At 39.9% G+C, this 27,065-nt stretch overlaps 1 protein-coding gene across 6 annotated transcripts in view; it reads right to left on the bottom strand.

Moving 5' to 3' along the window:
* SNX11 (sorting nexin 11) overlaps positions 1-26,480 on the bottom strand; it is a 46,158-nt gene extending 19,678 nt beyond the window's left edge. Inside the window, exons 1-9 of one of the 6 annotated variants that reach the window (XM_034415563.2) lie at positions 26,400-26,480; positions 19,465-19,558; positions 17,768-17,837; positions 17,485-17,537; positions 14,517-14,603; positions 11,082-11,182; positions 9,837-9,935; positions 8,817-9,026; positions 6,179-7,060 (exon numbers count right to left, since the gene is read on the bottom strand). In XM_034415563.2, coding sequence (XP_034271454.1) covers positions 6,886-7,060; positions 8,817-9,026; positions 9,837-9,935; positions 11,082-11,182; positions 14,517-14,603; positions 17,485-17,508 — 696 coding nt within the window. In that variant the 5' untranslated portion in view covers positions 17,509-17,537; positions 17,768-17,837; positions 19,465-19,558; positions 26,400-26,480 and the 3' untranslated portion in view covers positions 6,179-6,885. Of the gene's footprint in view, positions 1-6,178; positions 7,061-8,816; positions 9,027-9,836; positions 9,936-11,081; positions 11,183-14,516; positions 14,604-17,484; positions 17,538-17,767; positions 17,838-19,464; positions 19,559-26,141 lie in introns of those variants that run through there. The other 5 variants (XM_034415566.2, XM_034415567.3, XM_034415565.3 and 2 more) reach the window with 5 other exon arrangements.
* Positions 26,481-27,065: the final 585 nt, after the last annotated feature.

Consider the following 27,065-nt stretch of genomic DNA (forward strand, 5'->3'; position numbering starts at 1 on the left):
AAGCACAGGATTCATGTCCAGGCCTTGATGGAGAGATGCATCTCTTTTTCTCTCGGCGTCTCAGATGGCTGCCCACATCTCGATCCACAGCTGCCACCCTGCCACCCTGAGCTTAATGAGCCTGTTATAGCACAGCACTCAACCTCCCTCCCTCCTTCTTTCCCTCCCTTTTCCCCTCTTTTTTCCCCTAATCACCACCCTGAAATTCCAGGCTGCTGGCAGGCGCAGCAGAAATCACTTTCTCTATTTTAAAACAACAACAACAACAAAAGGGCAAACGACTGCCAAGAGAAACTTGGAATGGAGCAGAAGGCAGAGAGACTTGGGGAGCCTTAATGATGCTCTGTCAGAAATCCAGCCAACAGCAGGGGAAAAAGAGAGAAAGAAACAAGCTGGGGGAGATGTTCATGTCTCCAACACTAGATCCAGCTATCAGCTTGTTGTTGTGGGGGGTGTCATCTTCACACACCCAGAAAATCATAGTTTGAAACAACCAGTCAGGAAAAGGCAACCCTTCAATGAGGCTTCTTAGCACCTTTTGAGGTAGGAAGGTGAATGAAGAAAACCGGCCTTCAGATATGGAGCATCCTTCCAAGAGTTTCTCTTAGAAGAACCCAGCAGAAATGAGAATCACCTGAGCATGTGCAATTCTATTTCCTCTTTCCTTATATAATCAAGGATTCAAAGAAGATTCTCAGCTCCAAGCTATCATTTTCAGCCTCTGAAATTTGACACTGCATAAGAATGATCAAGTAAAGGCCTAAAAAAGGGAAAGACAGACCAGCACTTGAGCTAAGAACTCATTATGAATAAAAGAACTGCCAAGCCATTAGTCCTTTGCAGGGAGCCTAATAAATGGATCCCAGGGCAGCAGGAAGATTAAATCAGCTTAAACCTAAAAATAAAGCATGCAGATGTTGATATTGCTCTTACTCCAGCAGGGAATCATGTTTTTTTTTTCTTTTTAACTCATGAAATGCCACACATTTGTAATATGTGATGAAAGTAACAGAGATTACAATTCTGCATATGTTCAGTGGTATTTTAACAGGACAGCTTGTTTGCAAAGCTACTGAGAAATAAAATTCATACTTTCAGAATTTGTATATGATTGGAAGTTAAGAAGAATTGGAGATTTTCTTCTTGCACACTGAATGATATATTCCAAGGATGAACAAATCAGAAGCTCAGCATGACTGAATCTTGCTCCTAGGATCCTTTGTGAAGTGTCAGGCTAACAAAGCCTTGTACAAGCACAGCAGTCATGTTATCATTTCTCTGAGCAAACATTAAAAAGAAAGACTTTCTAGCCAGCTCAAGACTCTTTATAGAGAGACTCTAGCCAGCTCCCAACTGTAAGAGAAAAAATTCCACTGACTTTAATACAGAACATATATAGCATTATTTTAAAATCAGATAACACAGCTGTAGCTAGGCAATGCCTCTGGAAGATATTACTAGCACTGTGATTCCAAAGCAACATTATGAGGATGAAATCCTGATACAAATGAAAGTCCCCAGATTAGGAAAGAATTGAACCTCTTTTATTTGACATCAAAAATTGGTGTTGAGAGAGAGGCAGGTTCTAATTACTCCACTTATTGATCCACTTTAATAGTAATGGACAGACTACACCATGTGAATTTGTCTAACCCTATTTGTAAAATACCTATAGGGCTCTCTTCTTGCTGAGTAAGTCCTGGCTTCCATTGACTTGTGATAAACTGGAGATATTATGGGCCATTGGCTAAGGGGGAGGAATAGAAATTCTGAGCTAAAACCTGCAACTGGGCTGGACTGTATTATACTCCCTTGCATTAGAAAAGAACTCCGATGGAGAAGAGATCAAACTGAATACAGCTCTCCTAACAGTCCTTGCCTTGCTATGTTAGATTTATACTTGCGATCATTATACAGTATACCAGTAGCTGCTTTTTTTTAAAAAAAAAAAAACTAATGGGAATGTTCAAACATAAACATTAACACTTGCAGTTTGAGATTAATACTACCTTATGTGCCTCCATCGGTTGTTGTTATTTCATTTTGCAGAATGTACTAGAAGAAATAGTCCACACAGTTTGGAGCAAGTCAAATGCTAGTTGAATAAAGGCAATCATCTTTTTATATGTCCTGATTCTATATACTATCTCATACTGGAAATAAATGTAAAAACTGAACTTGGATAAAAGTAAAATTGTTTAAATTGCATTGATTCCTCTGGTTATCACCTCCTTACATCTCTCCTAACCAGAAAAGAAAGGATGGCTTCAGTCAAAAGAGGACAAGAAGATTGGTGTGGAGTTTTCAAGAGGGTGGGAAATCAAATCTCCCAAAAGCTCCAAGCAACTCTCTGGAAGCTTCGAAAGCTAAGCTGGCAAGGGCAGGTGGTTGCACAGCTGTGCCATTTGGATCATGCGTTCCCATCAATATTCATGAGGCAGCCTGGCCAATCAGCAGAGTAGCTGTCATTAGTGAGCATCTGGCTAGTGAGAAGAGGCTTGTTCTCTTTTGAGTTTTTCTTTAAAGTGAACTTCTTTTGACATTTTGAGAATGTTCCTCCATAGGTTTCAAAGTCCTCTTCCCATGCCCTCCACCTGTGTGCTTGGCTTAGTCCCTTATGCAACAGAGGTCCAAAATGCCCCCGAAATGTAGAACTACAATCTGAGGAGGTTGACAACCAGAATCACATTCTGATACTTTCAAAACATATTGAGTTCCAAATTCCAGTATTGTTTTGTACATATCCTTCTAACACAATACCCCACAAGATACAGCAGTATATTGGGACTATGTTTCCCTAAATTCCCAGCTAGTATGCTGGTTAGAAATTTCATAGTTCATAGTCCAGCACCTTGAGAAAACAGATTTAGAAAGCTTTCCAATTTTGAATCTCTATACTCCATTGGTCCCATCATCAAGCAAAACTGTCCAAGAATCTTATCTGGTCCAAGTTCCAAACACAAAATAAGTCTGCATACTCCGCTTTGGCCCATATGCTATCCTCATCTATATCAAAATCTACTATTCCATAAGCAATGGGAAAGTCCATTGTAGGAAACTTACATTTTGTAAGGCAGAAGTGGGTGACCTCCTACAAAGTTCTTATGTAACAATTAAGTGATAATTGTTACCTAAGTATTCCCTGCTAGAAACACCTATCTTCCCTTAGTAGTGATGAAGCAGGAAGATATCCATTTTTTTTTTGTATCTCCAATTAACGGTTGCTTTAATTTTGACCATCACAGAGTTTACAACAAATTATCTTTGAGGTAACTAAGTCATCTGAGGAGAAAAATATTGCCTTAGTATCAGGGCCAGCTCAAAGGAATATGGCATCCCTCAATCACATTGACTGAAAGTGCCACCTCTAGCAAATGCAAAGATTTGCATTTTTAGAATAGGAAGGAGATATGGTATTGCCTATTGGGTCTTAGCTATTTCAAGTCAATCTATTGCAGCACAAGAACTCATTTGTGTGTGAATGTGGGTGTGTCTGTCTAAAACAATCCTTGATGAAACTAATAGTGTATTTTGTTTGTCTTCAGGAAAGACAGGTGCCATGTTTACAGATAATACAAGACTTACATTCTCTGATAACAGATGTGATTGAAAACAAAGAATTAGCCCTAAATGCATCCATTAGATAGGATAACACATGCCTGTTTTTGATGTTTAGCCTAAAGATTACTTGAGGCTTGAAAAGGGCTATTTGTGTGGTGAATTTAATCCTGCCTGAAAAGGGAGCTTTTCTATTTTCTTTCAGTTGGTTATGATTCTTCAAACTCATCTAGTTTTTTGCTTCACTTTTTTTTCTTTTCTTCATAACATATCCTTTTTTTCCTCTTATATCAGCTACATCTTTTTTCCCCAGGTTTTCCATATTTTGCTAGAAGAAAGGCACATAAGGGTGTACATATGCAACTATATGTTTCTCTATGCGAGAACAGTTGAAATGTGGGATCTGATTTATTTGTATCCCTTTATTTTTACAAATAAGTCAAAGCAGCAAACATATCCAACACACCCTTCCTCCTCCCATTTTCCTCACAACAACCCTCTGAAGTGAGTTGGGCTGAGACAGTCTAACTGACCCAGTCACCCAGCTGACTTTCTGCCTAAATTCAACTAGATCTTATGGTCCCCCCCATTTCTTTTTGCCTGAACCACTAGACCGAATGCTGAAACAGGAATGCGCATGCACATGGAGAAAAGCACAGGAAACCAGAAGAGCAGCTCCCTGGCATGCATGTGTGGGAGCACAAGAAACCGGAAGAGCAATTCACCGGCACGCGTGTGCGCACCAGGAAGCTGAGTTTCCGATTTGCGGCGTGCACATGGACACCGGTCACCTGGTCTTCTGGTTTCTGGCACCCATGAACACGCAAAGACCAACTAGGACCCTGGAAGAGGAACAGGCGACGGCTGGCGTGCCCAGAAAGATGGCTCTGCGTGCCACTTCCAGCACGTGTGCCATAGGTTCGCCATCACGGCACTAGACCAAACTGGCTATCAGTTAATTGTATTAATATGGTAACTTATCTTACAGTTAATTTTAATTAGTAATTATGGTAACATTCCTTGTCCTGACCATGCCATTTTATAAGAGTGGGGATTTTGGCAATATACTGTATATATGAGAGTGTAACATGCATATATTTACGGGCAGCAGAGAATCTGAATCTGAAATATTGATTCCAAATGAATTTGACAACTCTTGGCTGACAAGATGAACTTGGATCAAGTTTGGTGTGAGAAAGAAGCATAGCTGGTTTGCGAACAGGGTGTGTTCTTTTAAAAAATAAATTCAGGGATTTCTTATAAGCATAACGCACTTATCATAGGATTGGCATGTTGTAATTTTATGACAGTACGTTATGGATACAACTGCGGAAACTGCTGCTGAATATTACCATTTTACAACCTGTTGCAGTTTTCTTGATGATCTACATACTGAGAAACATCAACTAAAGGCAATTCTAGTATGGGTTTACTTTATTCTTACTCTACAAAATGTAATATCATGAAAGAAAAGGTGATTCATTTTCTCCCCAGGTCCTCATCACAAACATTGAAGAAGCTTGAGTAAATCCTCCAATGACGGGAACAGCAGTGAAATCAATGCTTTGATTAAATATATGTTTATACAGGGTCCTATAAAGGTTCCATTGGGGAAAGAAATATGTATTAAGTCAATTTTGAGTCAAGATTTAATATTTCCGGATATTCATTTTGAACCATATTCTTATGCATATAAAGAAAGTAGATTCTCTGTTTATATTAAAAGATTTCAGCATTGGAAAAATAAATATATGGTCCCAACAATTTAGAAGTCTACAGGATTAATATTTTACAAGCAAATCACTTACTGATTTGCAAGCAGTTTAGATATAAGCTATATCTAAGAGTTTATATTTAAACTATGGATAATTATAAAATATGGCAACCATTCAGTGAAATGGTTTGTGTGGGTTTATGCATACATGTATGTGTACTGTATATTTCACACATACATAAAAACAGGCCATTTTTTAAATTTTTTATTTTATTTATTTGTTTTACTTAGTTTTTCCTAGAGCTTTAAGTATTGTTCCTTTGTGTGTTCTGTAATAAAAGTAAAATTCAAATTAAAAATGACAATCACAAGGTAGAGTGGGAAGAGAAGAATAGACAATGTACTAGTTCTTTTTAAGTAATAATTGTTCTGCTGTCATGTACATTTGTTAAGATTGTCATCACAAGAGAAGGGAACACAAAGAAGACAAAAAAAACCCTTCAAGTACTTTAGTTAAACAAACAAACAAAACAAAAAAAAGCCGCTGCCCTTAGGATAAATATTTACTTGTGGCAAAAATTCCTGTTTCTCTGCCCAGTTTAAAAGACAAAAACTGGGTGAGAGATAACATAGGCCTGATATTTAGCATCTATTGTGTAGTGTGTGGAAATGCAGGGGGAAGGGAAGAAAAAGGAAAGGACTGAAACATCTCAAGCAGGCTCTTGCAGACTCTTCCAGGCTCTTCAAAATCCATTGATTTCAATTCTGTTATTTTGCTCAAAGATCAAACAAGTCAAGTAAGAAATCTGCAAACTAAAATATCTAGACTTACAGAATTGCTGTTTTGCTGCTGCTATAACAATGATACTAATAAGAGGACTTAAAGGCAGACAAGTACAATTCTTATTTAGTATATTAGATAGGGTTTATTACTGTCTCCTTGTCAAATTGTGCTGTGTCAAAGCAATGAAATATAGCAAGAATGACTCTTCCCAGGATGTGCATCTAACAACTAAGAAGAATACAGACTATCATTCCTCATTTATCTTGTATATTTATAACATGCTCCTCTTAGCAGCACCAGCAATAATGAATTGGGGAGGGAGTCTGGCCATTTGTCCCAGCTGTGTATATCTACCAAAGAACCCAGATGTGGATTTGGCATTCATGGCAAGCAAGTGGACCTTGTGGCACCATCTTAAAAAGAAGTTGTACTACAGGCAAATAGTTTTGATACACCTACAAAAGACAGCTGGGGTTTTGCAACAAGCATTATCAGTTATAGATATGGAAGATGAGGGAAGAAAACATAGTCAACAAGCTAGAGCACTTTCCTATACAGGATAATTTGTCAAAATATACAAAAAGTTGAGGAAGACTTGAGGATGGATCAAGATGGAAGAACAGAAAAAAGCACACTGGAAAACTACTTCATAAGCTTCCATTCTAATTGTTCAAACATTTCACTGGTCCAGGCTTGTTCACACCCAAGCCACTAGGAATACTCCAAACACTTCCGCCTGGAGTTCTAATAATCCAAATAATTTTAAACAAAGTGGCAAAAGTTTATGCTGAGCTCCAAAGCACATCCTGAATGGGCTTTTTTATTCTCGCTAATTGTTGTTGTGGTGACTTGATGCTGTGGAACCAGCCTGTAGCAGTCCTGTTGGTTCATGGCCATCTTCCTCAGAACACGGACTCTCCAATTTGTTGCCATCTATGCTGACATCACTCCAATGAGAGAGTGCTTCTACGGAGCTTTGGACAAATTGGCTTTCTTCATCAAAACTTGAGCACATACCAGGAGAGTTGAGAGCAATAGAGAAAGAAAGAGATATTTAATTTAAAGCTGCTGATTCATTCCCAGAATTCTACTGTTCAGAGTTTCATGGTCTAGAACCATGACCAGAGGTCTATGAGCTTTTTCTGATGTCCAAGTGTTATGCCCCAGTTTCTGAGATGGCACCAATATCAATGCCAGAATAATGTGCCATATAATGATCTATATTTTCTTCTGCAATAGCACTATACCTGCTCAGTTCCAGGGGAATACTGGAAGAGATCAGGTTGGTAAGAACTGCTTAAATCAGAACATACTAACAGTAGTGTACAGATCTAATAGGAAAGTTGACATAACCACAACAACCTAAGTGGCCAATAGGTTTCAAGCTAGAGATTCCCTGGCTGTGTCACAGAATGATTAATAAAGCACATTAGATTGTATCCATGGCAAAACATCTATCAGGATAAGGGGGAAAGTACTAATTTAACAATGATATAGTTAATGACAACAGGTATGGGCTGGGGAATCAGATGAAGGTAACATCTTGAGGAGATAGAAAAGGATGTTGTCCGAAGTTTGCTTAGCACATTGTAAGCCGCTTAGCACATTGCTTAGCACATTGTAAGCCGCCCTGAGTCTCCGGAGAAGGGCGGCATATAAATCAAATTAAATAAAAAATAAAAATAAATAAAAAGTTTGTTGTTTGTGCTATAATTTGATGCAACTACTGAAATGTCTGGACGGTAAACACATATCTAAAACTGTCTTCACCATGCATAACTAACTCAGTTTCTTACAGAAACAAACTACCACATTTAACAGATATATATATAAGAATCCCTTAAAAGATAATAGATGCTAGGATACTAGACAATGTGACAAAACCATTTTAACATCTGCTACTCCAAATTCTACATGCAAATAAAACTTGGGACATGGAATAAAAAAGAATGATGATATATTTTTCCTTATGGACTGGATACAAATCATAATCAAATCTGAATGTATTTGGAAATTCCATTAAAATTCCATAGAATCAAAGAAGAAAATGCTGCCATAAATTATGGTACAAAAAAGTGAGAAATTGGGAGCTTTTTCTGCTAAAAAAAATCACATATTTGCCAAAATAATACCTGACTGTCATAACTGTTTAATCAAAAGTTCTAGAAGTGATTCTTCATTAAGAAGGAAACAACCAGTGTGAGAGAAAGACAGACAGACACGGCAGACATGACAAACAGAAAGTCAACAGTTGAACAGATAAACAACGAATTTCCAGCCAAGTAGTGATCTCCCACTTCCATTTCCTATTAGGTGGGTTAAGAGAAAGAGGAGATTAGCTGTTGGATTCAGCACCAAATGTCTGTGGTTAATCCTTTTGGCTCTACATTCACATTTATTGCTGTGTTTTGAGCCCTAGCATACATGCACATTCCAAAGCTCAGATTGTACATGCAATCATACTCCAAGCACATACTTCCCCATCTCATTCATACCTATGCCCCTGTCATTTCCATGCAACTGACATTATTACAGAGAAGTTAAAGTCCCATATCTAAGTGTCCCCTCCAGAACTGATTTTGGAATCTGGAAAGCTTTATTTCTACAGCTCTAGCACAATCTGTATCAGAGATTTTGCAAACAAGGACTGATAAGAAGAGAGGGAAGCCATGGGCAAGCATAGAAGACAGGAAGTACAAAATATCCTGGAAAAGAAATTGTGATTACTGTCTTCTGGACCATTACATCCATTCCACTCACCTGTTGCCAAAGTCATGCACAGCCAGCAAAGCTGAATGACTGTCCTCTTGGATCCAACCACAGTTGGACCTGGCATAGTGGAGAATGGCATCAGTGACACTCATAGGGCCTCGACCCTGCACATAAGCTTCAATTTCCGGTACAGAGAGCTGGCTTTGTAGGAAAAGGTGCAGCTGACTATCTGAAAGGAGTACAACGTTCTGTACTGTCCTAGAATATGAATAGAAAAATTGGAAATTCTAAGCACAAACGCTACAACAATCAGACCTTAAGAAACAACACTTTTTACTTAAGGTCTTAATACCTTTCCTGCTGAAGCACAACTGAGGTTCTTATAGACAGAGTAACTCTCAAGGTCAGAAGTGAGAATCTACAGTAGAAGAAACACCCCCACCCCCACCTTTCTTTTTTAAATAATCTGCTGGCAGCCTTGGCCAGCCTTTGTTCATTTCCACTGCAATGTTTCCATTGAGAGGGGGAAAGAATGTGCCAACTATAGTGCTACATATAATTCTTCCTGTACTGAAGGAAAGGAAAGAAGTTTTTGTAGCAAATCTATGGCTTTCTCCATCCACGCTGGCATGCTTTTCTCACCATTGTTAGAGTCCTAATAGTAGAGCTGCTGTGGCATCAAAGCTTTCTGCCACTGTAATGGGAATACTGTCAATTATTGATTTGTTCCAACAGCTGCAGAAGGGGAGATCAATATCACTCCTAGGAGATTCCTAAGAAATTTGCCAGGACCATTGAACTATATTTGAGATCTGTCTTTTTTGACAGGCTTTGGGTTTTCCAAGATTTTCTACCTATATGTCAACTTTTTCTTGTCATATTTTTTATTTTGCTCTTTTTTAAAAAAAAACAACCAAGCTATAAATTTGGTTGTTCACATAAATTGAAACTATCTTGATTATGTTATCGTTCCGCCACCATTATAAACTTGATGATAAATTCTAATCGGGTGGGATCCAGAAAACCTTCTATCTCCAATAATAATCCTGTTCCCCAGTTTTCACTCACTTCTCCAAGAACTGTTGCAATCCTTGTCTTCGTTTCTCAATGAATTCATCAGTGTTGCCTGCGAAGAAAGTAGATTTCCCTGGAAGTTCTGGCACAGGCCTAGAGGATATGAGGGACAGGTTTACATACATATAAAAATATATCTCTCCTTGAGGATGCATCCACAATAAAAAGTAATTAGCAATCTTCTGCTACTCCATGAGCTTGTTCTTCACTAAAATAGGTGTTACCATTCTATTAAAAGCCTATTTCCATCAAGGTTTGGAGCCTACAGTGAAGCTAATTTAATTCCGCAGCAATGCTGATGAAGACGAATGTATCTTCTCCACTGCAAAAATTCAAATCCTCTGCAAGCTCAAGCAGTACCTTCAAACAGTATTGTGCTATATCCATATGATGGATTTATGAAAAAGTTTCTGGTGATGGTTCCAAGATGATAGGTCAAGGTTAGGGATCTTCTCCCCTGAAAGTTTATAAATTGCATTTTGCAATAAAATCAACAAGCTCATTAAGCTTTCTTGGAAATGCATAAAATGAAAAGTAAAATCCAAAATATAAAACCATCATTATCTTTTGGATTGCCAATAGTCCTCCATGAAAGACCTCAATTTACTAAATTTTCACCTCAGAAATTGACTCTACGTCTGTCTATATGCAGATCATGTACTCTGACAATGAGCTACAGCTCTTTGCTAAGGTCTATTCAGTTTTAATACAAAGTTATATATGTATTCAAGCATATTTTCAACATTGACATTTCTAAGGTAAGTTTAAAAGTGTCAGCGTTAGCACCAGTGCAAAAAATTATATTCGTTTTATCATTGAAATATTTTCAAATGATGTGCAAATGTCCTTTGATGGTTTAGACCAGGGGTCAGCAACCTGTGGCTCTGGAGCCGCATGTGGCTCTTTCATCCCTCTGCTGCGGCTCCCTGTCGCTCAAAATATGTGTCACAACCACCAATGTGTGATACCCGCCTGGCACATGATTTATTGAGCTCTTCAACCCCCGGTAGGCCAACCACGGATAAATCCAAGAAAAGAAAAGTTTCAGAAGAAGACAGAATGTTTAATTCCAACTACATTTGCTAGTTTTGTGGCTGCTCAAGAAATAGTCAGGCACGGGAAGGGTTTTGTGGCTCCCGGTGTTTTCTGTGGGAAATGGGTCCAAATGGCTCTTTGTGTGTTTAAGATTGCAGACCCCTGGTTTAGGCCACTATTAAAAAAACACAATCTCACACTTACACCAAGCCAGCATTTTTTTGGAGCTGTTTCTTTAACCACACAAACTCACGATATCGTCTGCGCACACAAGATGTCTTGGCTGTGAAAGCTTTACTATTAGTCTGTAGAATAAGAAGAAAGATTGTTGTTGATACAAGGTTTATCCCGCCTGTTTTTTTTTTCTCTCCAAATCCTTTTCTATACTGTCTCCCTCTGCTGGCTGCTGTGTTAATAGAGAATTGCTATGATAAACATCTTTTATCATAGCATGTTTTGGTTTTAAGAGTGAATTTTGATTAAAAGACTTTTTTTTAAAAAAAAATCATTTGATTTTCCTTTTTTAATTGATTTTTATTGAAGATTTTTATGCAGCAATAAAAGGAATACAAATTTAAGAAAAACGAGTAAAGAAAACTGGTGAATAAAGAAAAAGAAAAAAGTATAAAAGTAGCTTTCAGTTTTGTTTATATCAGTTACAAATACATGCATTGCCTGTCTTCCTCTTTAAAGTTACATAATGATTCTCTTCTTGTCATGTTTTACTCTATTTAATTTGATTTTCAAAGAGTTTCATACTGTGCAATGTAAGAAGTGGGGAAACAATAGATTAAAGTTGGTTGCAATTTCTAGTAATAATTCAAGGAAAGGTCCATGAAACCAAAGTTCTGTCTATTCCAGTCAGTCAGACGCTGTAGGGAAGTTCACAACTGGAACATAACAATACAGATAGTCCTTGACTTAAAACCATTCATTTATTGACCATTCAAAGTTACAATGGCACTGAAAATAGTGACTTATTACTATTTTTCACACTTATGACATAACCATGATCATGCAATCAAAATTCAGATGCTTGGCAAGTGGCATGTATTTATGATGGCTGCAATGTTGCTGGTTCATGAGATCACCTTTTATAACCTTCTGACAAGCGAAGTCAAGGGGGAAGCAAGATTCATTTAACAACCGTATTACTAACTTAAAAACTGCAATGATTCACTTAACAACTGTGACAGGAAAGGTCATAAAATGCGGCAAAACTTACTTAACAACTTGTCTTGCTTAGCAACAGAAATTTTGGGCTCAATTGTGGTCGAAAATCCAGGAGTACCTGTATCGTCTCCCATTCTTCTTTAACTGCATGAGGGACTAATAGTCCAATCCCTGTTTCTACCCCTAAGGCTAGCCAGCTTCTCTGTCCACACTGAAACTAAGCATATTGACTTCTCTTCCTTTAAAGCTCATTCAGAAGACAATGGGGTAGTCTGCATCAAGCCCCATTCCCTGTTTCATGGTTCCTAGTTAGCCATTAAATAACAACAGCAATAGTACTTAGATTTATATACCACTTCACAGCGCTTTACAGCACTCTCTTAGCATTTACAGGGTCAACATATTGCCCCCAAAAATCTGGGTCCTCATTTTACCTTTACTGACCTCAGAAGGATGGAAGGCTGAGTCAATTTTAAATCAGTCAGAATTGAAGGAATTGAACTTCTGGCAACGTAAGCAGAGTTAGCCTGCAATAATGTATTCACACATCCAATACAATACTGTATTGGATGCGTGAACCACCATGGCTCAGTGGTTCACGCACCCAAAAAATGCCAGAAAATATCAGTTTTATGATTTTCAGGGGGAACCAAGGAAAATAGTTGCAGTATACCTCAAGTAGGCATAGCAGTATACCTCAAGTAGGCATTTCCCTACCAAATGGGTGGAAAAAGAAATGGGTCAAAAATGACTGTCTCCCCGGCCTCAGCAATGTTAAGATGTGGGAACTTCAACTCCCAGAATTCTTTCTCTTCTGGGAGCTGAACGCCACACATTTTAAAAGTTGCTCTAAAGAGAAGCAATTTTCCCATGCGTGTAAAGTACAACAGTTTGCAGAAAGAAAGAATAATGGGGAGTTCCCACTGTTTTTTGCTACTTCTGCAGTAAGTAAGTCACAGGTAATAGGATGACTTTTCCACAGAAGTAAAAAATCAAGCACAAGTTTTTTCCCTATATCAATAGCAGCTGTTTGTTTCATATCTGGTGCTCTGCAAAGCATGCAAGAAAATATTTTTTCATCAAAGAGAGACGTAACCTAGAACTAAGGAGAAATTTCCTAACAATGAGAACAATTAACAAGCTTCCCTTCAAAAGTTGTGAGACTTTCATCCCTGCAGGTTTTTTAGATAGATACAGTGGTGGGATTCATCTGGTTAGCACCAATTCGGTACAACCGATAGTTAATTTTTTGCTGAGTTTGGTGAACCGGTTAGACGTGTTCCAGAAAATCTGTGTTTTCCAGGACACGTCTGGTTTTCGTTCAACTTCCTTCTAGGTGGGGGGAAAAAAAACCCTCCCCAAAAGTCCAAGAGAGGAGCGGCGGAAACCTTCAATCACATTACTCAGTCGAAAACTGTTTCAGGCAGTGAGGGCAGGGCCTGCACATAAGGCGGCAGCCCAGGGCCAAAACACCAGCAGAGCATCAGTGGGTCGGGGAGGGTGCTGAAGTGAGCAGGCATCCTGCCTGCAGCGCCCATGCCAGCTGCCCCTTCCCAGCCAGAGCTGGAATGCCGCTGTGTTTAAGTGCCAGTAGATGCCAGCCTTTCCTCCAGTGGGCCTGGGCACTGCTGGAGATGGGCCCATTTCAGCACCCAGAGGCCCTCACTTTCCCCAAGCATTTCTTTGCCTACCTGATTTCCAGGTCCGTTGCATTTCTCCATCGCATTTCTCGCTGTTGCATGCAGGAAACAAACGTTTGTGGGAGTAAAAAAAAAAAATCAATCAATTCCAACTTCTTGTGGAAAAAAAAAGATCTCGTGAAGTTGGAATTGATTGATTGAACTTTTTTTTAGTTCCACAAACTTGTTTCCCTGCACAAGACGGCAAGAAACGTGATGGAGAAATGCAACGGACCTGGAAATCAGATAGGCAAAGAAATGCTTGGGGGAAACGAGGGCATCTGGGTGGTGGTGGGTGGGGCAAGCTCTACAGCGCAACACTGCAATGGAGAAACAGGAAATGGAGCAGCCAGCCAAGGGAAGGAGGATGCCACTTTCCCTCTTTCTTTTCCCTGCTCTTCCTTCTCTTGTGCCAGCCGCTCCATTGCCCGTTTCTCCATTGCAGCGTAGCACCATGATCCACTTCGATAGTGGGGTGGGATGGGGGGGTGTAATTTAACAACTGGTTTGCCCAGGGTCAAGTTGGCCATTGCTGGAGGCTCGTCCCATGTGTGGTGGAGCTGGAGGATGGGGATGGACCACGCCTCCCACAACAGCCAACCTGACCCTGGGCGAACCAGTTGTTAAATTATTTGAATCACACCACTGGATAGCTACTTGTGTGGATTGCTACAGGGTCTCCTGCTTGTGCAGATGGTTGGACTAGAAGACCTCAAAAGGTCTCTGCCTACTATGTTAATCTGTTCTGTTACTTACTGCTGTTTTTTTCCAGTGTTTCTATACTTACATGGAGAAATATTTTGTAATCCACATAAGAATTCCATGAGCCCTCATTTTGTATGCGAGGATCTTGGACACGCACAGTAGTCAGCTCCTGGGTTCAGACCCAGAGGGAAAAAATACATCTTTAGAGTCCACTTAATTTGTAACACTTCTCTAAATGTTAGGGCCTAAATCAGAGAGATTTCCCCCTTTTTCAGCCAAAAGAATTAAATGCATAAACAGAAGTTCATTATGATTGTACAAAAGCTTTACTATATTAAGATCAAAAGGCTGTAAAAAGACTCAGGCAGATTTCTCAAGCATTGGAAAAAAGAAATAAATATACGAAGTTTAATAACTATTTGATAAACACGATTATGCTTTTCAAATAGTTATTATGGGGAATCTATGACTTTCTAGATGTCATTAGGACTCCAAACCCATCCTAACCCAGCCAGAAAGGCCAATGATCAGAGAGAAGAATATTTACAGGGCCACACCTAGCCTAATTAAACTTATGCAAGCTAAACACAGCTAAACTCAACAGGACTTGATCTATTGCCTCAGGGATAAAACAGAGAAATAATGCAGTGTTCAGCCCAGCCATTACCAAACTTGTACGCTTCAGAACAAAATGCTTAGCCACCTTCTGAAAGTTGCACATATAAAGGATGAGTGGATAAGGAAAGCTTGGCTAACGTACACAAAGCATAATTTGTTCAACTATATTTATTTTGAATATTCAAAACTTAGGGTGAAGTTGAGCTGTGGGCAATCGTTGTGTGAGAATGAATCGTTGTGAGAGAAATCGTTGTGTAAGTTTCTGTCCTCGTGTCTGTGGTAAAAAGACAGCCAGAGAGATATAAATACATACTATGAGGATGGCATTCAGGCTAAACAACATGTCTTATTCAAAATATCTCACCATGGTCTCATGTATATTTAGGTACTTTTTCTCCAGGGGCATTTGCATGATTCAGCTTTCTGCCACCATATAAATCAGTGCACATACAGTCAGGTCCAGAAATATTGGGACATCAACACAATTCTAACATCTTTGGCTCTATACACCACCACAATGGAATTGGAATGAATCAAACACAATGTGCGTTAACTGCAGACTGTCAGCTTTAATTTGAGGGTATGTACATCCAACTCAGTGTAGGACTTACAGCAGTTTGTATATGTGCCTCCCACTTGTTAAGGGACCAAAAGTAATGGGACAATTGGCTTCTCAGCTGTTCCATGGCCATGTGTGTGATATTCCCTCATTACCCCAATTACAATGTGCATATAAAAGGCCCAGAATTCATTTCAAGTGTGCTATTTGCATTTGGAATCTGTTGCTGTCAATTCTCAAGATAAGATCCAAAGAGCTGTCACTATCAGTGAAGCAAGCCATCATTAGGCTGAAGAAACAAAACAAACCCATCAGAGAGATAGCAAGAACATTAGGCGTGGCCAAAACAACTGTTTGAAACATTCTCAAAAAGAAGGAATGCACCGGTGAACTCAGCAACACCAAAAGAACCAGGAGACCACGGAAAACAAGTGTGGTGGATGACCGAAGAATTCTTTCCCTGGTGAAGAAAACACCCTTCACAACAGTTGGCCAGATCAAGAACACTCTCCAGGAGGTAGGTGTATGTGTGTCAAAGTCAACAATCAAGAGAAGACTTCACCAGAGTGAATACAGAGGGTTCACCACAAGATGTAAACCATTGGTGAGCCTCAAAAACAGGAAGGCCAGATTAGAGTTTGCCAAACAACATCTAACAAAGCCTTCACAGTTCTGGAACAAGATCCTATGGACAGATGAGACCAAGATCAACTTGTACCAGAGTGATGAGAAGAGAAGAATATGGAGAAGGAAAGGAACTGCTCATGATCCTAAGCATACCACCTCATCAGTGAAGCATGGTGGTGGCAGTGTTATGGCGTGGGCATGTATGGCTGCCAATGGAACTGGTTCTCTTGTATTTATTGATGATGTGACTGCTGACAAAAGCAGCAAGATGAATTCTGAAGTGTTTCGGGCAATATTATCTGCTCACATTCAGCCAAATGCTGCAGAACTCATTGGACAGCGCTTCACAGCGCAGATGGACAATGACCCAAAGCATACTGCAAAAGCAACCAAAGAGTTTTTGAAGGGACAGAAGTGGAATGTTATGCAATGGCCAAGTCAATCACCTGACCTGAATCCCATTGAGCATGCATTTTACTTGCTGAAGACAAAACTGAAGGGAAAATGCCCCAAGAACAAGCAGGAACTGAAGACAGTTGCAGTAGAGGCCTGGCAGAGCATCACCAGGGATGAAACCCAGCGTCTGGTGGTGTCTATGCATTCCAGACTTCAGGCTGTGATTGACTGCAAAGGATTTGCAACCAAGTATTAAGAAGGGAAAGTTTGATTTATGATTATTATTCTGTCCCATTACTTTTGGTCCCTTAACAAGTGGGAGGCACATATGCAAACTGCTGTAAGTCCTACACCGTTCACCTGAGTTGGACGTACATACCCTTAAATTAAAGCTGACAGTCTGCAGTTAAAGCACATTGTGTTTGTTTCATTCCAACTCCATTGTGGTGGTGTATAGAGCCAAAGATGTTAGAACTGTGTTGATGTCCCAATATTTCTGGACCTGACTGTATATGTAGGTGTAGGTGGGAGGAGCTTTTATAGATTCTGACTTGAGCTATAGATCCTGAAACTTTTCTATGGGTCTGCACAGAAGTTTTCATATTTCAAATTACTTGCTTTAAGCATGACTATAAAGTAGGAAACAATGCTTGGAAATAAAGTGTCCTCACATTTTGGAGCAACTTTTGCCAATATTGCTTTAGCCTCTATCTATCTTTCACCATATTCAATCAAACCTGGAGGCTTTAAAAACTATCTTCCTTTTTGGAGACTGACTGCAGATATTTTCAGAATGGGTGAAATAGAAAATAGCTCATATGGTCATGTCTGCTAATACCAATAGTCTTACCTCTTGTTCTTGATATTCCAACATATTACTATCACAATTTAAGAGAGAAACATCTGTGGCGGGGGGGAGAGAGAAAGGGCATACAATTAATACCAGAGCATGAATTACCCATGAACTATCTGCATTTCATCCACCTATTTATTAAATAAAATCAGATCCTGCTCTGGAGATGGAGTAATGGAGAGTAAATGGAATATTTCAGATAAACATTAGTTTCTAGAACAGAAGAACAAAGCTGTATTCAGGTTATATTCCAAAGCTGTCCACTAAAGAGTTAGCTTACCTGCTTTTATTGAAACAAGGACAGGAACAAGGGAATTTCACTTTGGGCTTTTTTTTAAATTTAATTTTTACTGTTTAAAAAAAAGAGAGAAAAGAGAAAAACACAAAGATAGTTATAATGCAAATACTTACACAACTACATATAAAAATGTGCCTAATATGAAAAAATGTAGCAATTAACTTACAATTTTATATATACTTATTTAATGTAAGTTTTATGAAGCACACATAAATTTTTAATACATTTGTATAACATCATTTTCTAAGTTACTGTATTTTGTGCAAATGAGTTCCATATTTCATTATAACTGACCCTAGAAAGTCTATCAGCAATCCATTCATGGATGGCAAGTGCCCTCAGATCTTCAATCCATTGAATGAATGGGCCAAACTTGGGTTTAGTACATATAAAATTCTTTTGGCAAGTCAGAAGAAAACTGCCTGGCCAGTTATGAATCAGGCAGAGAAAACTTGTGCCAATTCAAAGGTTGCTGAGTAACAACTCCCAGCATTCTTTACCATTGGCCAACCTGACTGGGTGTAGTGAAAATTGCAATCACAAATATCCAGAGGACCACAATCTTCCTCTTATGTTCTAAAATAATATTTTTCTATATTCACTCCACTTTCCTACATTTCTTTCTTTTTTATAGTAATTGGAAAGCAATGTCTGCATCTAATTTGTTGCTACTTTGGAAGACAATAGAGCACTGAAGAACAGATTAAGTTAGGAAGATAAGCGAAGAGATAAGGTCTAAGAGAGATGCCTGGTGTATTTCAAGATAAAGTGGGAAGAAGGGAGGGGGGTTGGGGTGGGATAGAAGAGAGAGAGGAAACAATGCTATTGGGATAACCTACAATTACTTACAAAAAGAAAATAATTGTTTCAATCTGAATAATTCAATTCAGTCTTGCAAGGCCAAGATTTTTTTCACGACAGAATTTGATAGAGCCCAAAACTAACTTGCGCATCCTCCATAAACCCAGTAGTTCTCCAGAAACAGATTCAGTCTCAACATCTTAATGCTTTCATTTCTAGAGACCAAGAAGAATGCAACCACTTGTTCTAGCTTGACAGATACAAGGGAAGTTTGTTAAGGAGACATTTTCCAATGCAAACAAGTGTCAACATGTATTCCATACATTTTTTTGCATCTGATTCAAAAGATTGCAGGAGTGCACACAAATCCTAATCCTCATTTATTCAGCCATACAAACAAGAAAGCAAAACATAAAGTTGGCTAAATTAAGCTTAACAGAATTTGCTTTAACTTGAATTCTGGCATTTAAGGGGATAAGGAATGGGGTGGAAAAGGTAACAGACCCAATAATTCATGACTTTATGACTCTAAAAAAAAGTAAAGGGAAAACCATAAGCATCCCATTGAGAAAAATTGAAAAAAACTATGCATGCCCATGTTTATCTTAAGTCGTCCTATACTTGGCTTCATTGCATGATCCCTATCAGCCTTGCCTTGGGATTCTCAGCACAAAGTTCCAGAAAATTACTGTTAAATCATAATCTCGATTAGCAGTGCCCTTGCTTACTTTCTGACATATTCGGGTTTTGTTTTCAATCCTTGAATGTACAAAATACATGCATTGTTGGTGCTAAACCTCATTCTTTCTACTGAAATTCAATGGCAACCACATATAGTTTTAAGATGTTCATCCATAAGAGTAGTGAGAAAAGCATACCACAAGTGTGCTGCAGCAGGTAAAAATTGCTTCCTTCTGGTTAATATCCTACATGGTGGAAGTAGCAGCATTTGGAATCCGTTTCCCTGTGAGCCTGAAAGATACAATATAATAAACCCCAATGCTATTAGATCTCATGGGAGATTTAATACTGATGTGTTTTCTTACCATTTGAGCTGGAAAAAAAAACACATTTAACTATAGTTACGTGTGTCTGAAGAACATAGAGATAGAGCTCAACTCAGGAGGGTTTTGGGATGGGGCAGGGATTTGGATTAGGCAAAATGGCTTGCATGAGCCTTCTCCCCTTATTACTGCTGTCATCACTACCCATTCACTTGTCCTTCTTCACTGTTCCAGATGGGGAAAATGAGCAGGAGTTGTTATTCTTTGCTCCTACCAGTATTTCCTTCTTTAAAATAAATAAAGAGGAATAACAAAGGGGTCCCAAATTTAGTAGTAGCGCTATTGAGCATTAAAGTGATTCCAAGCCCTCATATTAGGATTATACAGAAGCCATTTTCAGTCCTCACTATCTAGGTACGTATAGATCTGGATTGGCCATTAAATAGTGCCTTTTGACATTATTTAGAAACATAGGTCATTAGGTATTATTGAAAAGTTGAAAATATTTTTAAAGAGATTGTACAAGTTGCCTGGGAAACCTGATTGACCGAAGTAGGGGTAGGCTGGTAGAAGCCCTTCCTAGGTTTTGAACACCCTGTAGGAAGTTAGCACCCACCCCTCTCCTAGAAGGTTGAATTTTTCTACGAAATATTAAAAAGGCAGGATATTATACCTCCCTGGATGAGAAAAGGAGAAACATGTTCTTGGAAAGCAGCCCCCACCCCAGAAAGACTGGTGCCAACTTATTTACAAGACAAAAGAATGAGCCAGTCTATCTACAAAACAAAAGACCTTCACCCTCAGGACAAGATAGGATTAGCCCTCACTCAAGATCCAAACCAGGACAAAACCATTAAGCCATAATAGGAATTGTCCAAAGCCTCTTCATTACATTACCCAGCAAGATTCAACCAAGCCTGGAACTCAAGACAACCTACAAAGGTAGCCCTGCATGGCCCCATGGAAGTCTAACAACCAATCAGAATACATTTCTTACACAGGAACAGGAAGCTCCAAGGCAGGTCCCAAGAGAGGGTATAAATCTCTCTCTCTCTTACCCATGTGCTCAATTGCCTAGGACCTCAAACCATGTGGTCCTGTCCACCATTAAACCATCTTTCCAAACAGTCTCCATATTTCCAGTGTCTTCCTTCCCACTTGGAACTGAACCCGGGTGGACATTTCTTCCAACACCCCATAGCCAGTCCAATCAATGCCAAGAAACCTTGTAATTTTTTTTACATATAGGGAGGGCATCCAGTTACATACTCTTGAATTAGAAAGAATTTTTATATTCTTGTTTTTCAGACTTGACACATAAACTTCAACTCCTAGAATTCTGGGAGTTGAAGTTCACACATCTTAAAAGTTGTTGAGGTTGAGAAACACTACATTGTATGTTCCCCAGTGTGGTGTTCTCCATTATCCAAGTCAGTATAGCTATGCAGAACAGGACTTCTGGCGTTAAGTTTCTCAAGAGCCTCAATTCTTTAGAATTCCCCAGATCAGAAAATGGTATTCTGGATTTAAATAGACAAAACATAAAATACTTTAAAGCCAGTAAATAGCTTCTAAGGTTAACTAAGAGGGACTTTTATTCTTCCTGTACCCTCAGTTAAGTGCAAATTAGGTTGTTCTGCCCTTCAATTGACTTGCAAAATACTTCATTATGCCAGCTAATCTCCCAGTTGGACTATTAAGTAGGACAAACTGACCAATTTTATTTTCAAGTGTTCTCTGCCAATAAAGACAATGCTGACAGAAATGATATTATGGGGAACATGAGCTCCCCAAAATAAAGAATGAGGGAGATACATGAAGATTTAATCCCCAAGCTGCAGATAAGAATTTAAACCAGCCTTCTCACAACCATTTCCCTTCTGATGTGCTGGACTTCCAGTTCTCCTAATTACCAGCCAGCAGCCTGTTGGCCTTCCTGCCTGGGAATTAGAGAAGTTGAAATCCACATGTAAAGTACCAGTTTGAAAAGGCAGCTTAAAGCTTGGGCTGTCAGTGCCAATCTGCCTGTAGACTGTTTTCTTTGCACCTGCAAATCTCCTTGCCTCAGCCAATATTATTTTTTATGTTATTTTAATTAAACTATATAAATTGGATGCAAAGCAGTGCACCAGCCTAAAACATAATTTGTTTCCAACCATGCATTGCAGTCCCACATAGATCTCAGAAAATTGTTTATAAAATATAAAAAAGAGAGAGAGAGATGGGGGGGAAGCCCAGCACTGCACGGCTCTTTGCTTGAATGAGAGTATCCAAAAGAAATAAGCAAACAGGGTAGGCTAAAGTAATAGAGAGAAACTTGAGAGAGAAGAATGGCTGATGGAAAGCAGCCTTCTGAAAAACAGGTATTTTCTGTTTAGCCAAATGCGAATCACAACAACCTTTCTGAGTATGTCTCTGACATGCACTCAAAAACTTCAAGTACTTCCACTGGCCTAAAAATGTGGGCTTGGCTTAAAGAAGGAGTTCTTACTTGAGGTCTACCAACTCTTTTACGGAATCTGGATAAGGGGGGGGAATTACACAAGTTTATTTTCTGTACCCTCTTCCTGAAATTTACCTTTTCATTCAAACGTTTTAAGTAGGCAACAAAATAATGTATGGACTTGAGACTCCAAAAACATCTAACGGGCGAACCGGTAGTGGCGGTGGCGGGAGGCTTCACCCACCCGCCTGGACATTATCATGGATGCTCTGCGATTGCGCAGAAGCGCGATGAGAGCTCCCGATTCTGAACCGGTAGCGAAGGTAAGTGAAACCCACTACTGTCTTACAATATACTGTCTTGTAATTGATTTAGTTGAATATTATTATATTTAGTTTTTTGCAAAAATGGGGCGCGCAGAAGGTTTGGGTGGCCTGCAGAGTACTCCTGGGGGCCCTAGAGGGCAAAAACGTGATGCATGGTGGGTTTGGGAAGCCAAAAACAGGCCTGTTTTCACGCATAGCGTTTTTGCCCTCCCCAGCCCCCAGGAGCATTCTGCAGGCCACCCAAACCCTCTGCACGCCCTGTTTTTGGCCTCCCAAACCCTCTGCATCAGGGGTGAAATCTAAAATTTTTTGCTACCGGTTCTGTGGGCATGGCTTAATTAGTGGGCGTGGCTTGGTGGTAAGGTGACTGGGAGGGCGTGGCTTGTTGGTCAGGTGGGCATGGCCAAGTCAATGTCACTTCTTTGCCCTTTTTTAACCTACACAACAGAACACAACACAACTGGCTCACCCACAATATAAAAGCAGCTGTGCTAGATCCAAAATGGTCCCTGCAACAAGCAGGAACTCACACAGCCACAAAAAGTCCAAAAAACCAACTTTCACACTTTACACACACAAAATTCCACATACAGCTTTGTGAGATTTTGTGTGTTTGTGTAGTTGGAATGAAACACTACAGAAATACACAAAATCTCAGAAAGCTGCACAAATATTATTTTATTTCATTTTATTTTTATATAAAAGCAGCTAAATTTAAAATTTCCTAAACTTTAAATGGCTAGCTCTAAAAAAAGAACAACTAAAAAAAACCCCAATTAACTATTTTTTTTAAAACTCCCAAAGGAGAAAAAAACTTACCCAATAGAATAGGGGTCTCCAACCTTGGCAACTTTAAGACTTGTAGACTTCAACTCCCAGAATTCCTCAGCCAGCTTTATTTTGCTGGCTGAGGAATTCTGGGAGTTGAAGTCCACAACTCTCTGCCTGCTTGATTGCAGGCAGGGAGATTCAGTTGCTTGCTGATGCAATGGATTGCAGGGATCACAGCAAGGCGTTGCGACCAGCAGCTAAGGTAAGCAAACTGAGGGGGAGAGGGGGAGGGATTTTTGCTACCAATTAGCAGGCAACAGCTGAGATCGTCAGAGCTGGGCTCTCAGAGCCATTTAAAAGAAAAAAAGGCTCTGATAATCATGGGGCTCAGCTGGGCATGGGGGGTGGGGGCAGGGATTTTTGCTACCAGTTCTCCGAACTGCCCGCCGCCATTGCTACCTACTCACCCGAGCTGGTCCGAACTGGGAGCATTTCACCCCTGCTCTGCATGCCCCATTTTTGTGAAAAACGGGCCCGTTTTGGCAAAAACGGGACACACAGAGGGTTTGGGAGGCCTGCAGTGTGCTCCGGGGGCTGAGGAGGGCAAAATGCGATGTGTGGGGGAGGGTGGGTGGGAGACTAAAAATGGGCCCATTTTTCACAAAAACAGGGTGCGCAGAGGGTTTGGGAGGCCTGCAGAGTGCTCTGCAGGGCTGGGAAGGGCAAAAATGCAATGCGTGGGGGGGTTGGGAGGCCAAAACCAGGCCCGTTTTTCGTGAAAACTGGCCCATTTTTGCAAATACGGAGCACGCAGAGGGTTTGGATGGCCTGCAGAGTGCTTCTGGGGGCTGGGGAGGACAAAAACGTGACTCATGAAAAACGGGTCCGTTTTTGCCTTCCCCAGCCCCAGGAGCACTCTGCAGGCCTCCCAAACCTTCTGTGCATCCCATTTTTGCAAAAAAACGGGCCTGTTTTTGGCAAAAATAGGACCTGCGGGGCGGGCTTTTGGGAGGCTAAAAATGGCTGTATTCAGTGTATTAGACACACAAACATTTCCACCCTCTTTTAGGAGGGGAAAAAGTGTGTCTTATACTCCGAAAAATACGGTACTTCCAGTATGACCACAATATGTCACCTTTACAATTACACTACTTCTATTGGATCTCTGAATACCTACTTCAATATCAATTCATTTCCAAAGCTGAAGAAAAAAAGAAGCATATAGCCAAACACAGGTTTCCTTTAATTACTGAAAAAAACAACAAATGCCCCCCAACTTCCTATTAGAGGTAAAAAATGCAAATCAAAATTCACACAAGGAATGGAATTCAGCATTCCTTTTAAGCCCTCCCTAGCTTCAGCTTCCATTTACCTTTATTGCCTGGATTTGTTCAGTAAGATGTATTAAGCTGAAATAGAACAGGAAAGATATGGCACAAGATATTGTAGAAATTCAACTCCTGTTGCAATATGTTATGCAAACTGTGCCATCTCCCTATACCTCTATATGGTTCACCTGGCTGGAAACAACAGTATGCAATGTGAATATAACTATAGTTTGTTGACTTACAACTATTCATTTAGTCACAGTTTGAAGTTATAACAGCATTGAAAAAGGAACTTATGACCATATTTCACACTTATGACTGTTGCGGCATGCCCACATGATAAAAATTAAGACATGTGTCAACTGTCATAAAATTTGACATTTGCAATGTGTATGAGTCATGTGATCACCTTTTGTGACCTTCTGACAAACGAAGTCAATGGGGAAGCCAGATTCACTTAACCACCATGTTATTAATGTAACAACTACAATGATTCACTTCACAATTGTGGCAAGAAAGTTCAAAAAATGGTGCAAAGTTCACTTAACAACTTGTCTTGCTTAGCAATGGAAATTATGGGCTCAATTGTGGTGATAAGTCAAGGACACTTTGTAGTTTAGGATTTTGGTTGTAAGAACCCAGTTACTAAATATATCCCATTGAGAGCATAAACCAGCCCTTTCCAGGTTGTTATTTTTCCATTTCTTGGCCTACAATGATCCAACCAGCAATTAGGGGAAAACATGCCCTTTGTTCAAATGTGAGTTTTAGTAGATGCTCACTGACTTCCCTCAGGACAATATTAGCCAAGATGTTAACACATCCTGGCAGTTAAATGAAGGGGAAGGAATTCACACTGCACTGCTAATCCCTTTAACAACCCGGTTTAGAGTTCTTTTTATTCACTTTGGGCATTGTGTGCCCTACCCCACAATGCTTGATAAAAAGAGAACCCAAGGATCCCTGCTGATTGCTCCCACCAAAAGTTAGGCATTTACCCATCAGTGTTCCAACTTCCAGGAACATAAACTGTCTGTTTTTGAGACAAATGTCCCCTTTCAATTGCCTGTTAGTAGCAGCTTCTCAGAATCTGAGAACAATCAGCTGTTGCCTTTTCTGAACACCAAAATAAACAGGTTGGATTTCTGGAAAATTTTCTGCCCTTTCCAGCAGGACCCGGGGAGTCCCTTCTTGCCTATGTGCAGTTATTTCCATCCTGGCCTTTTCCTCCTCCAATCTGTCACCAACAGGTGGAAACCCCCCCCCCCCGTGAGTGGGATTAGCTTCAAGAGGAGGGCAGGGGGAAAGCTTTCGTAGGGCCATCTGCCTGCCAGGAAAAAGAAGGGAAGCCCACGCAATGCCCACCGCCTTTTTGCGGAAAAGCCACCGTCAGGGCCCTCTGAGTAACCCCACCCACTCGTCCTGGCGAACTTTAGTCCCCAGTAGGAAAAAGGGCTGCTTAGTAGCAAATAGTGGGACAACTTTTCCCCTTCAGGCATACTGGGCTGCAGCCGACACGACCTGTTTGAAGAAAGCTGTGTCCAAGTGTGAAACTAGGTTTCTGCCACTCAATGATACTTCTTTGCGCTTGCCGGCTTAAGATAGCCACCCCCATAACCATCACCTCTCCAACACACCCTTCCCTATAGCCCATCTGTCCTATGTGCTAAACTGTCGACATACATGCTCTGGATTCTCTCCAAAAGGCACCACCTGCACTGACAACCACTTTTATATTCGCTCTGCTGCTGCCGCCTCGTTTCGTCGGGAACAGCCTTTCTTTACTCACGTTCTCCACACTTTTTTTTTTTCCTCCCTCGCTATTTCTGCATTTTCTTAAAAACAAATAATGGGAATTACTGTGCTAATTCTTGTGTTTCAGATCCTGGAACCTGCAACCAGGTTTCCTCTTACTTTTTGCAACCTTCCCGCTTTTCTTACCAAAGCTTCTGAATTAGATGCGTCCCCTTTAAGACAACCCAAGCTCCACTGCTGGCTTCCTCTCGTAGTTTTTTTAAAATCATCTTTCCAATGACCTAGCTTCCGTTTAAAGATAAAAGCCGCAGGGGCTGTTGGGAAACGTAGTTCTGATTCTGAGCCAAAGGTAGTAACTTGTACGAATAAACTTTCATCTCTGTGTTTTGGTTTTCTTGAATCTTATTAATCCACGTTCAGGATTTTGCTTAGTTACTAAATATACCTGCTTGAGAGCATAAACCAGTGTTTTCCATTTTGCTGTTTTCCCATTTCTTGGCCTACAGAATTAAATCCTGTTTATCTTCCACTTTCCCTGCTAGTCGATATTAAAATCATACTTGTAGCGCTCGATACAAATAGAAAATCTACCATCCCAATTTTGTTAGGATTGAAGAAATTGGATTTGGAATATAAACATCTACAGGAATGTATGCTCTTATTAAACAGCAAACCTATATCCTTACAGTAATTGAAAGTAAATGCTGTGGAAAATAGTCAAGATTTCTGAGTAAATGTCAATCAAAGGAAGCAAGGAATAAACTTGCTTCCCCGTGTATTAGAGAAGGAAATGTACTAAAACGAATAACAGAGCAAATGGCCATTTAAATCAGGCTTCTTAATAAACACTGC

The sequence above is a fragment of the Pantherophis guttatus genome, chromosome 4, assembly GCF_059756535.1.
Source record: "Pantherophis guttatus breed Tessera chromosome 4, ASM5975653v1, whole genome shotgun sequence".
NCBI classification, from domain to species: Eukaryota; Metazoa; Chordata; class Lepidosauria; order Squamata; family Colubridae; genus Pantherophis; species Pantherophis guttatus.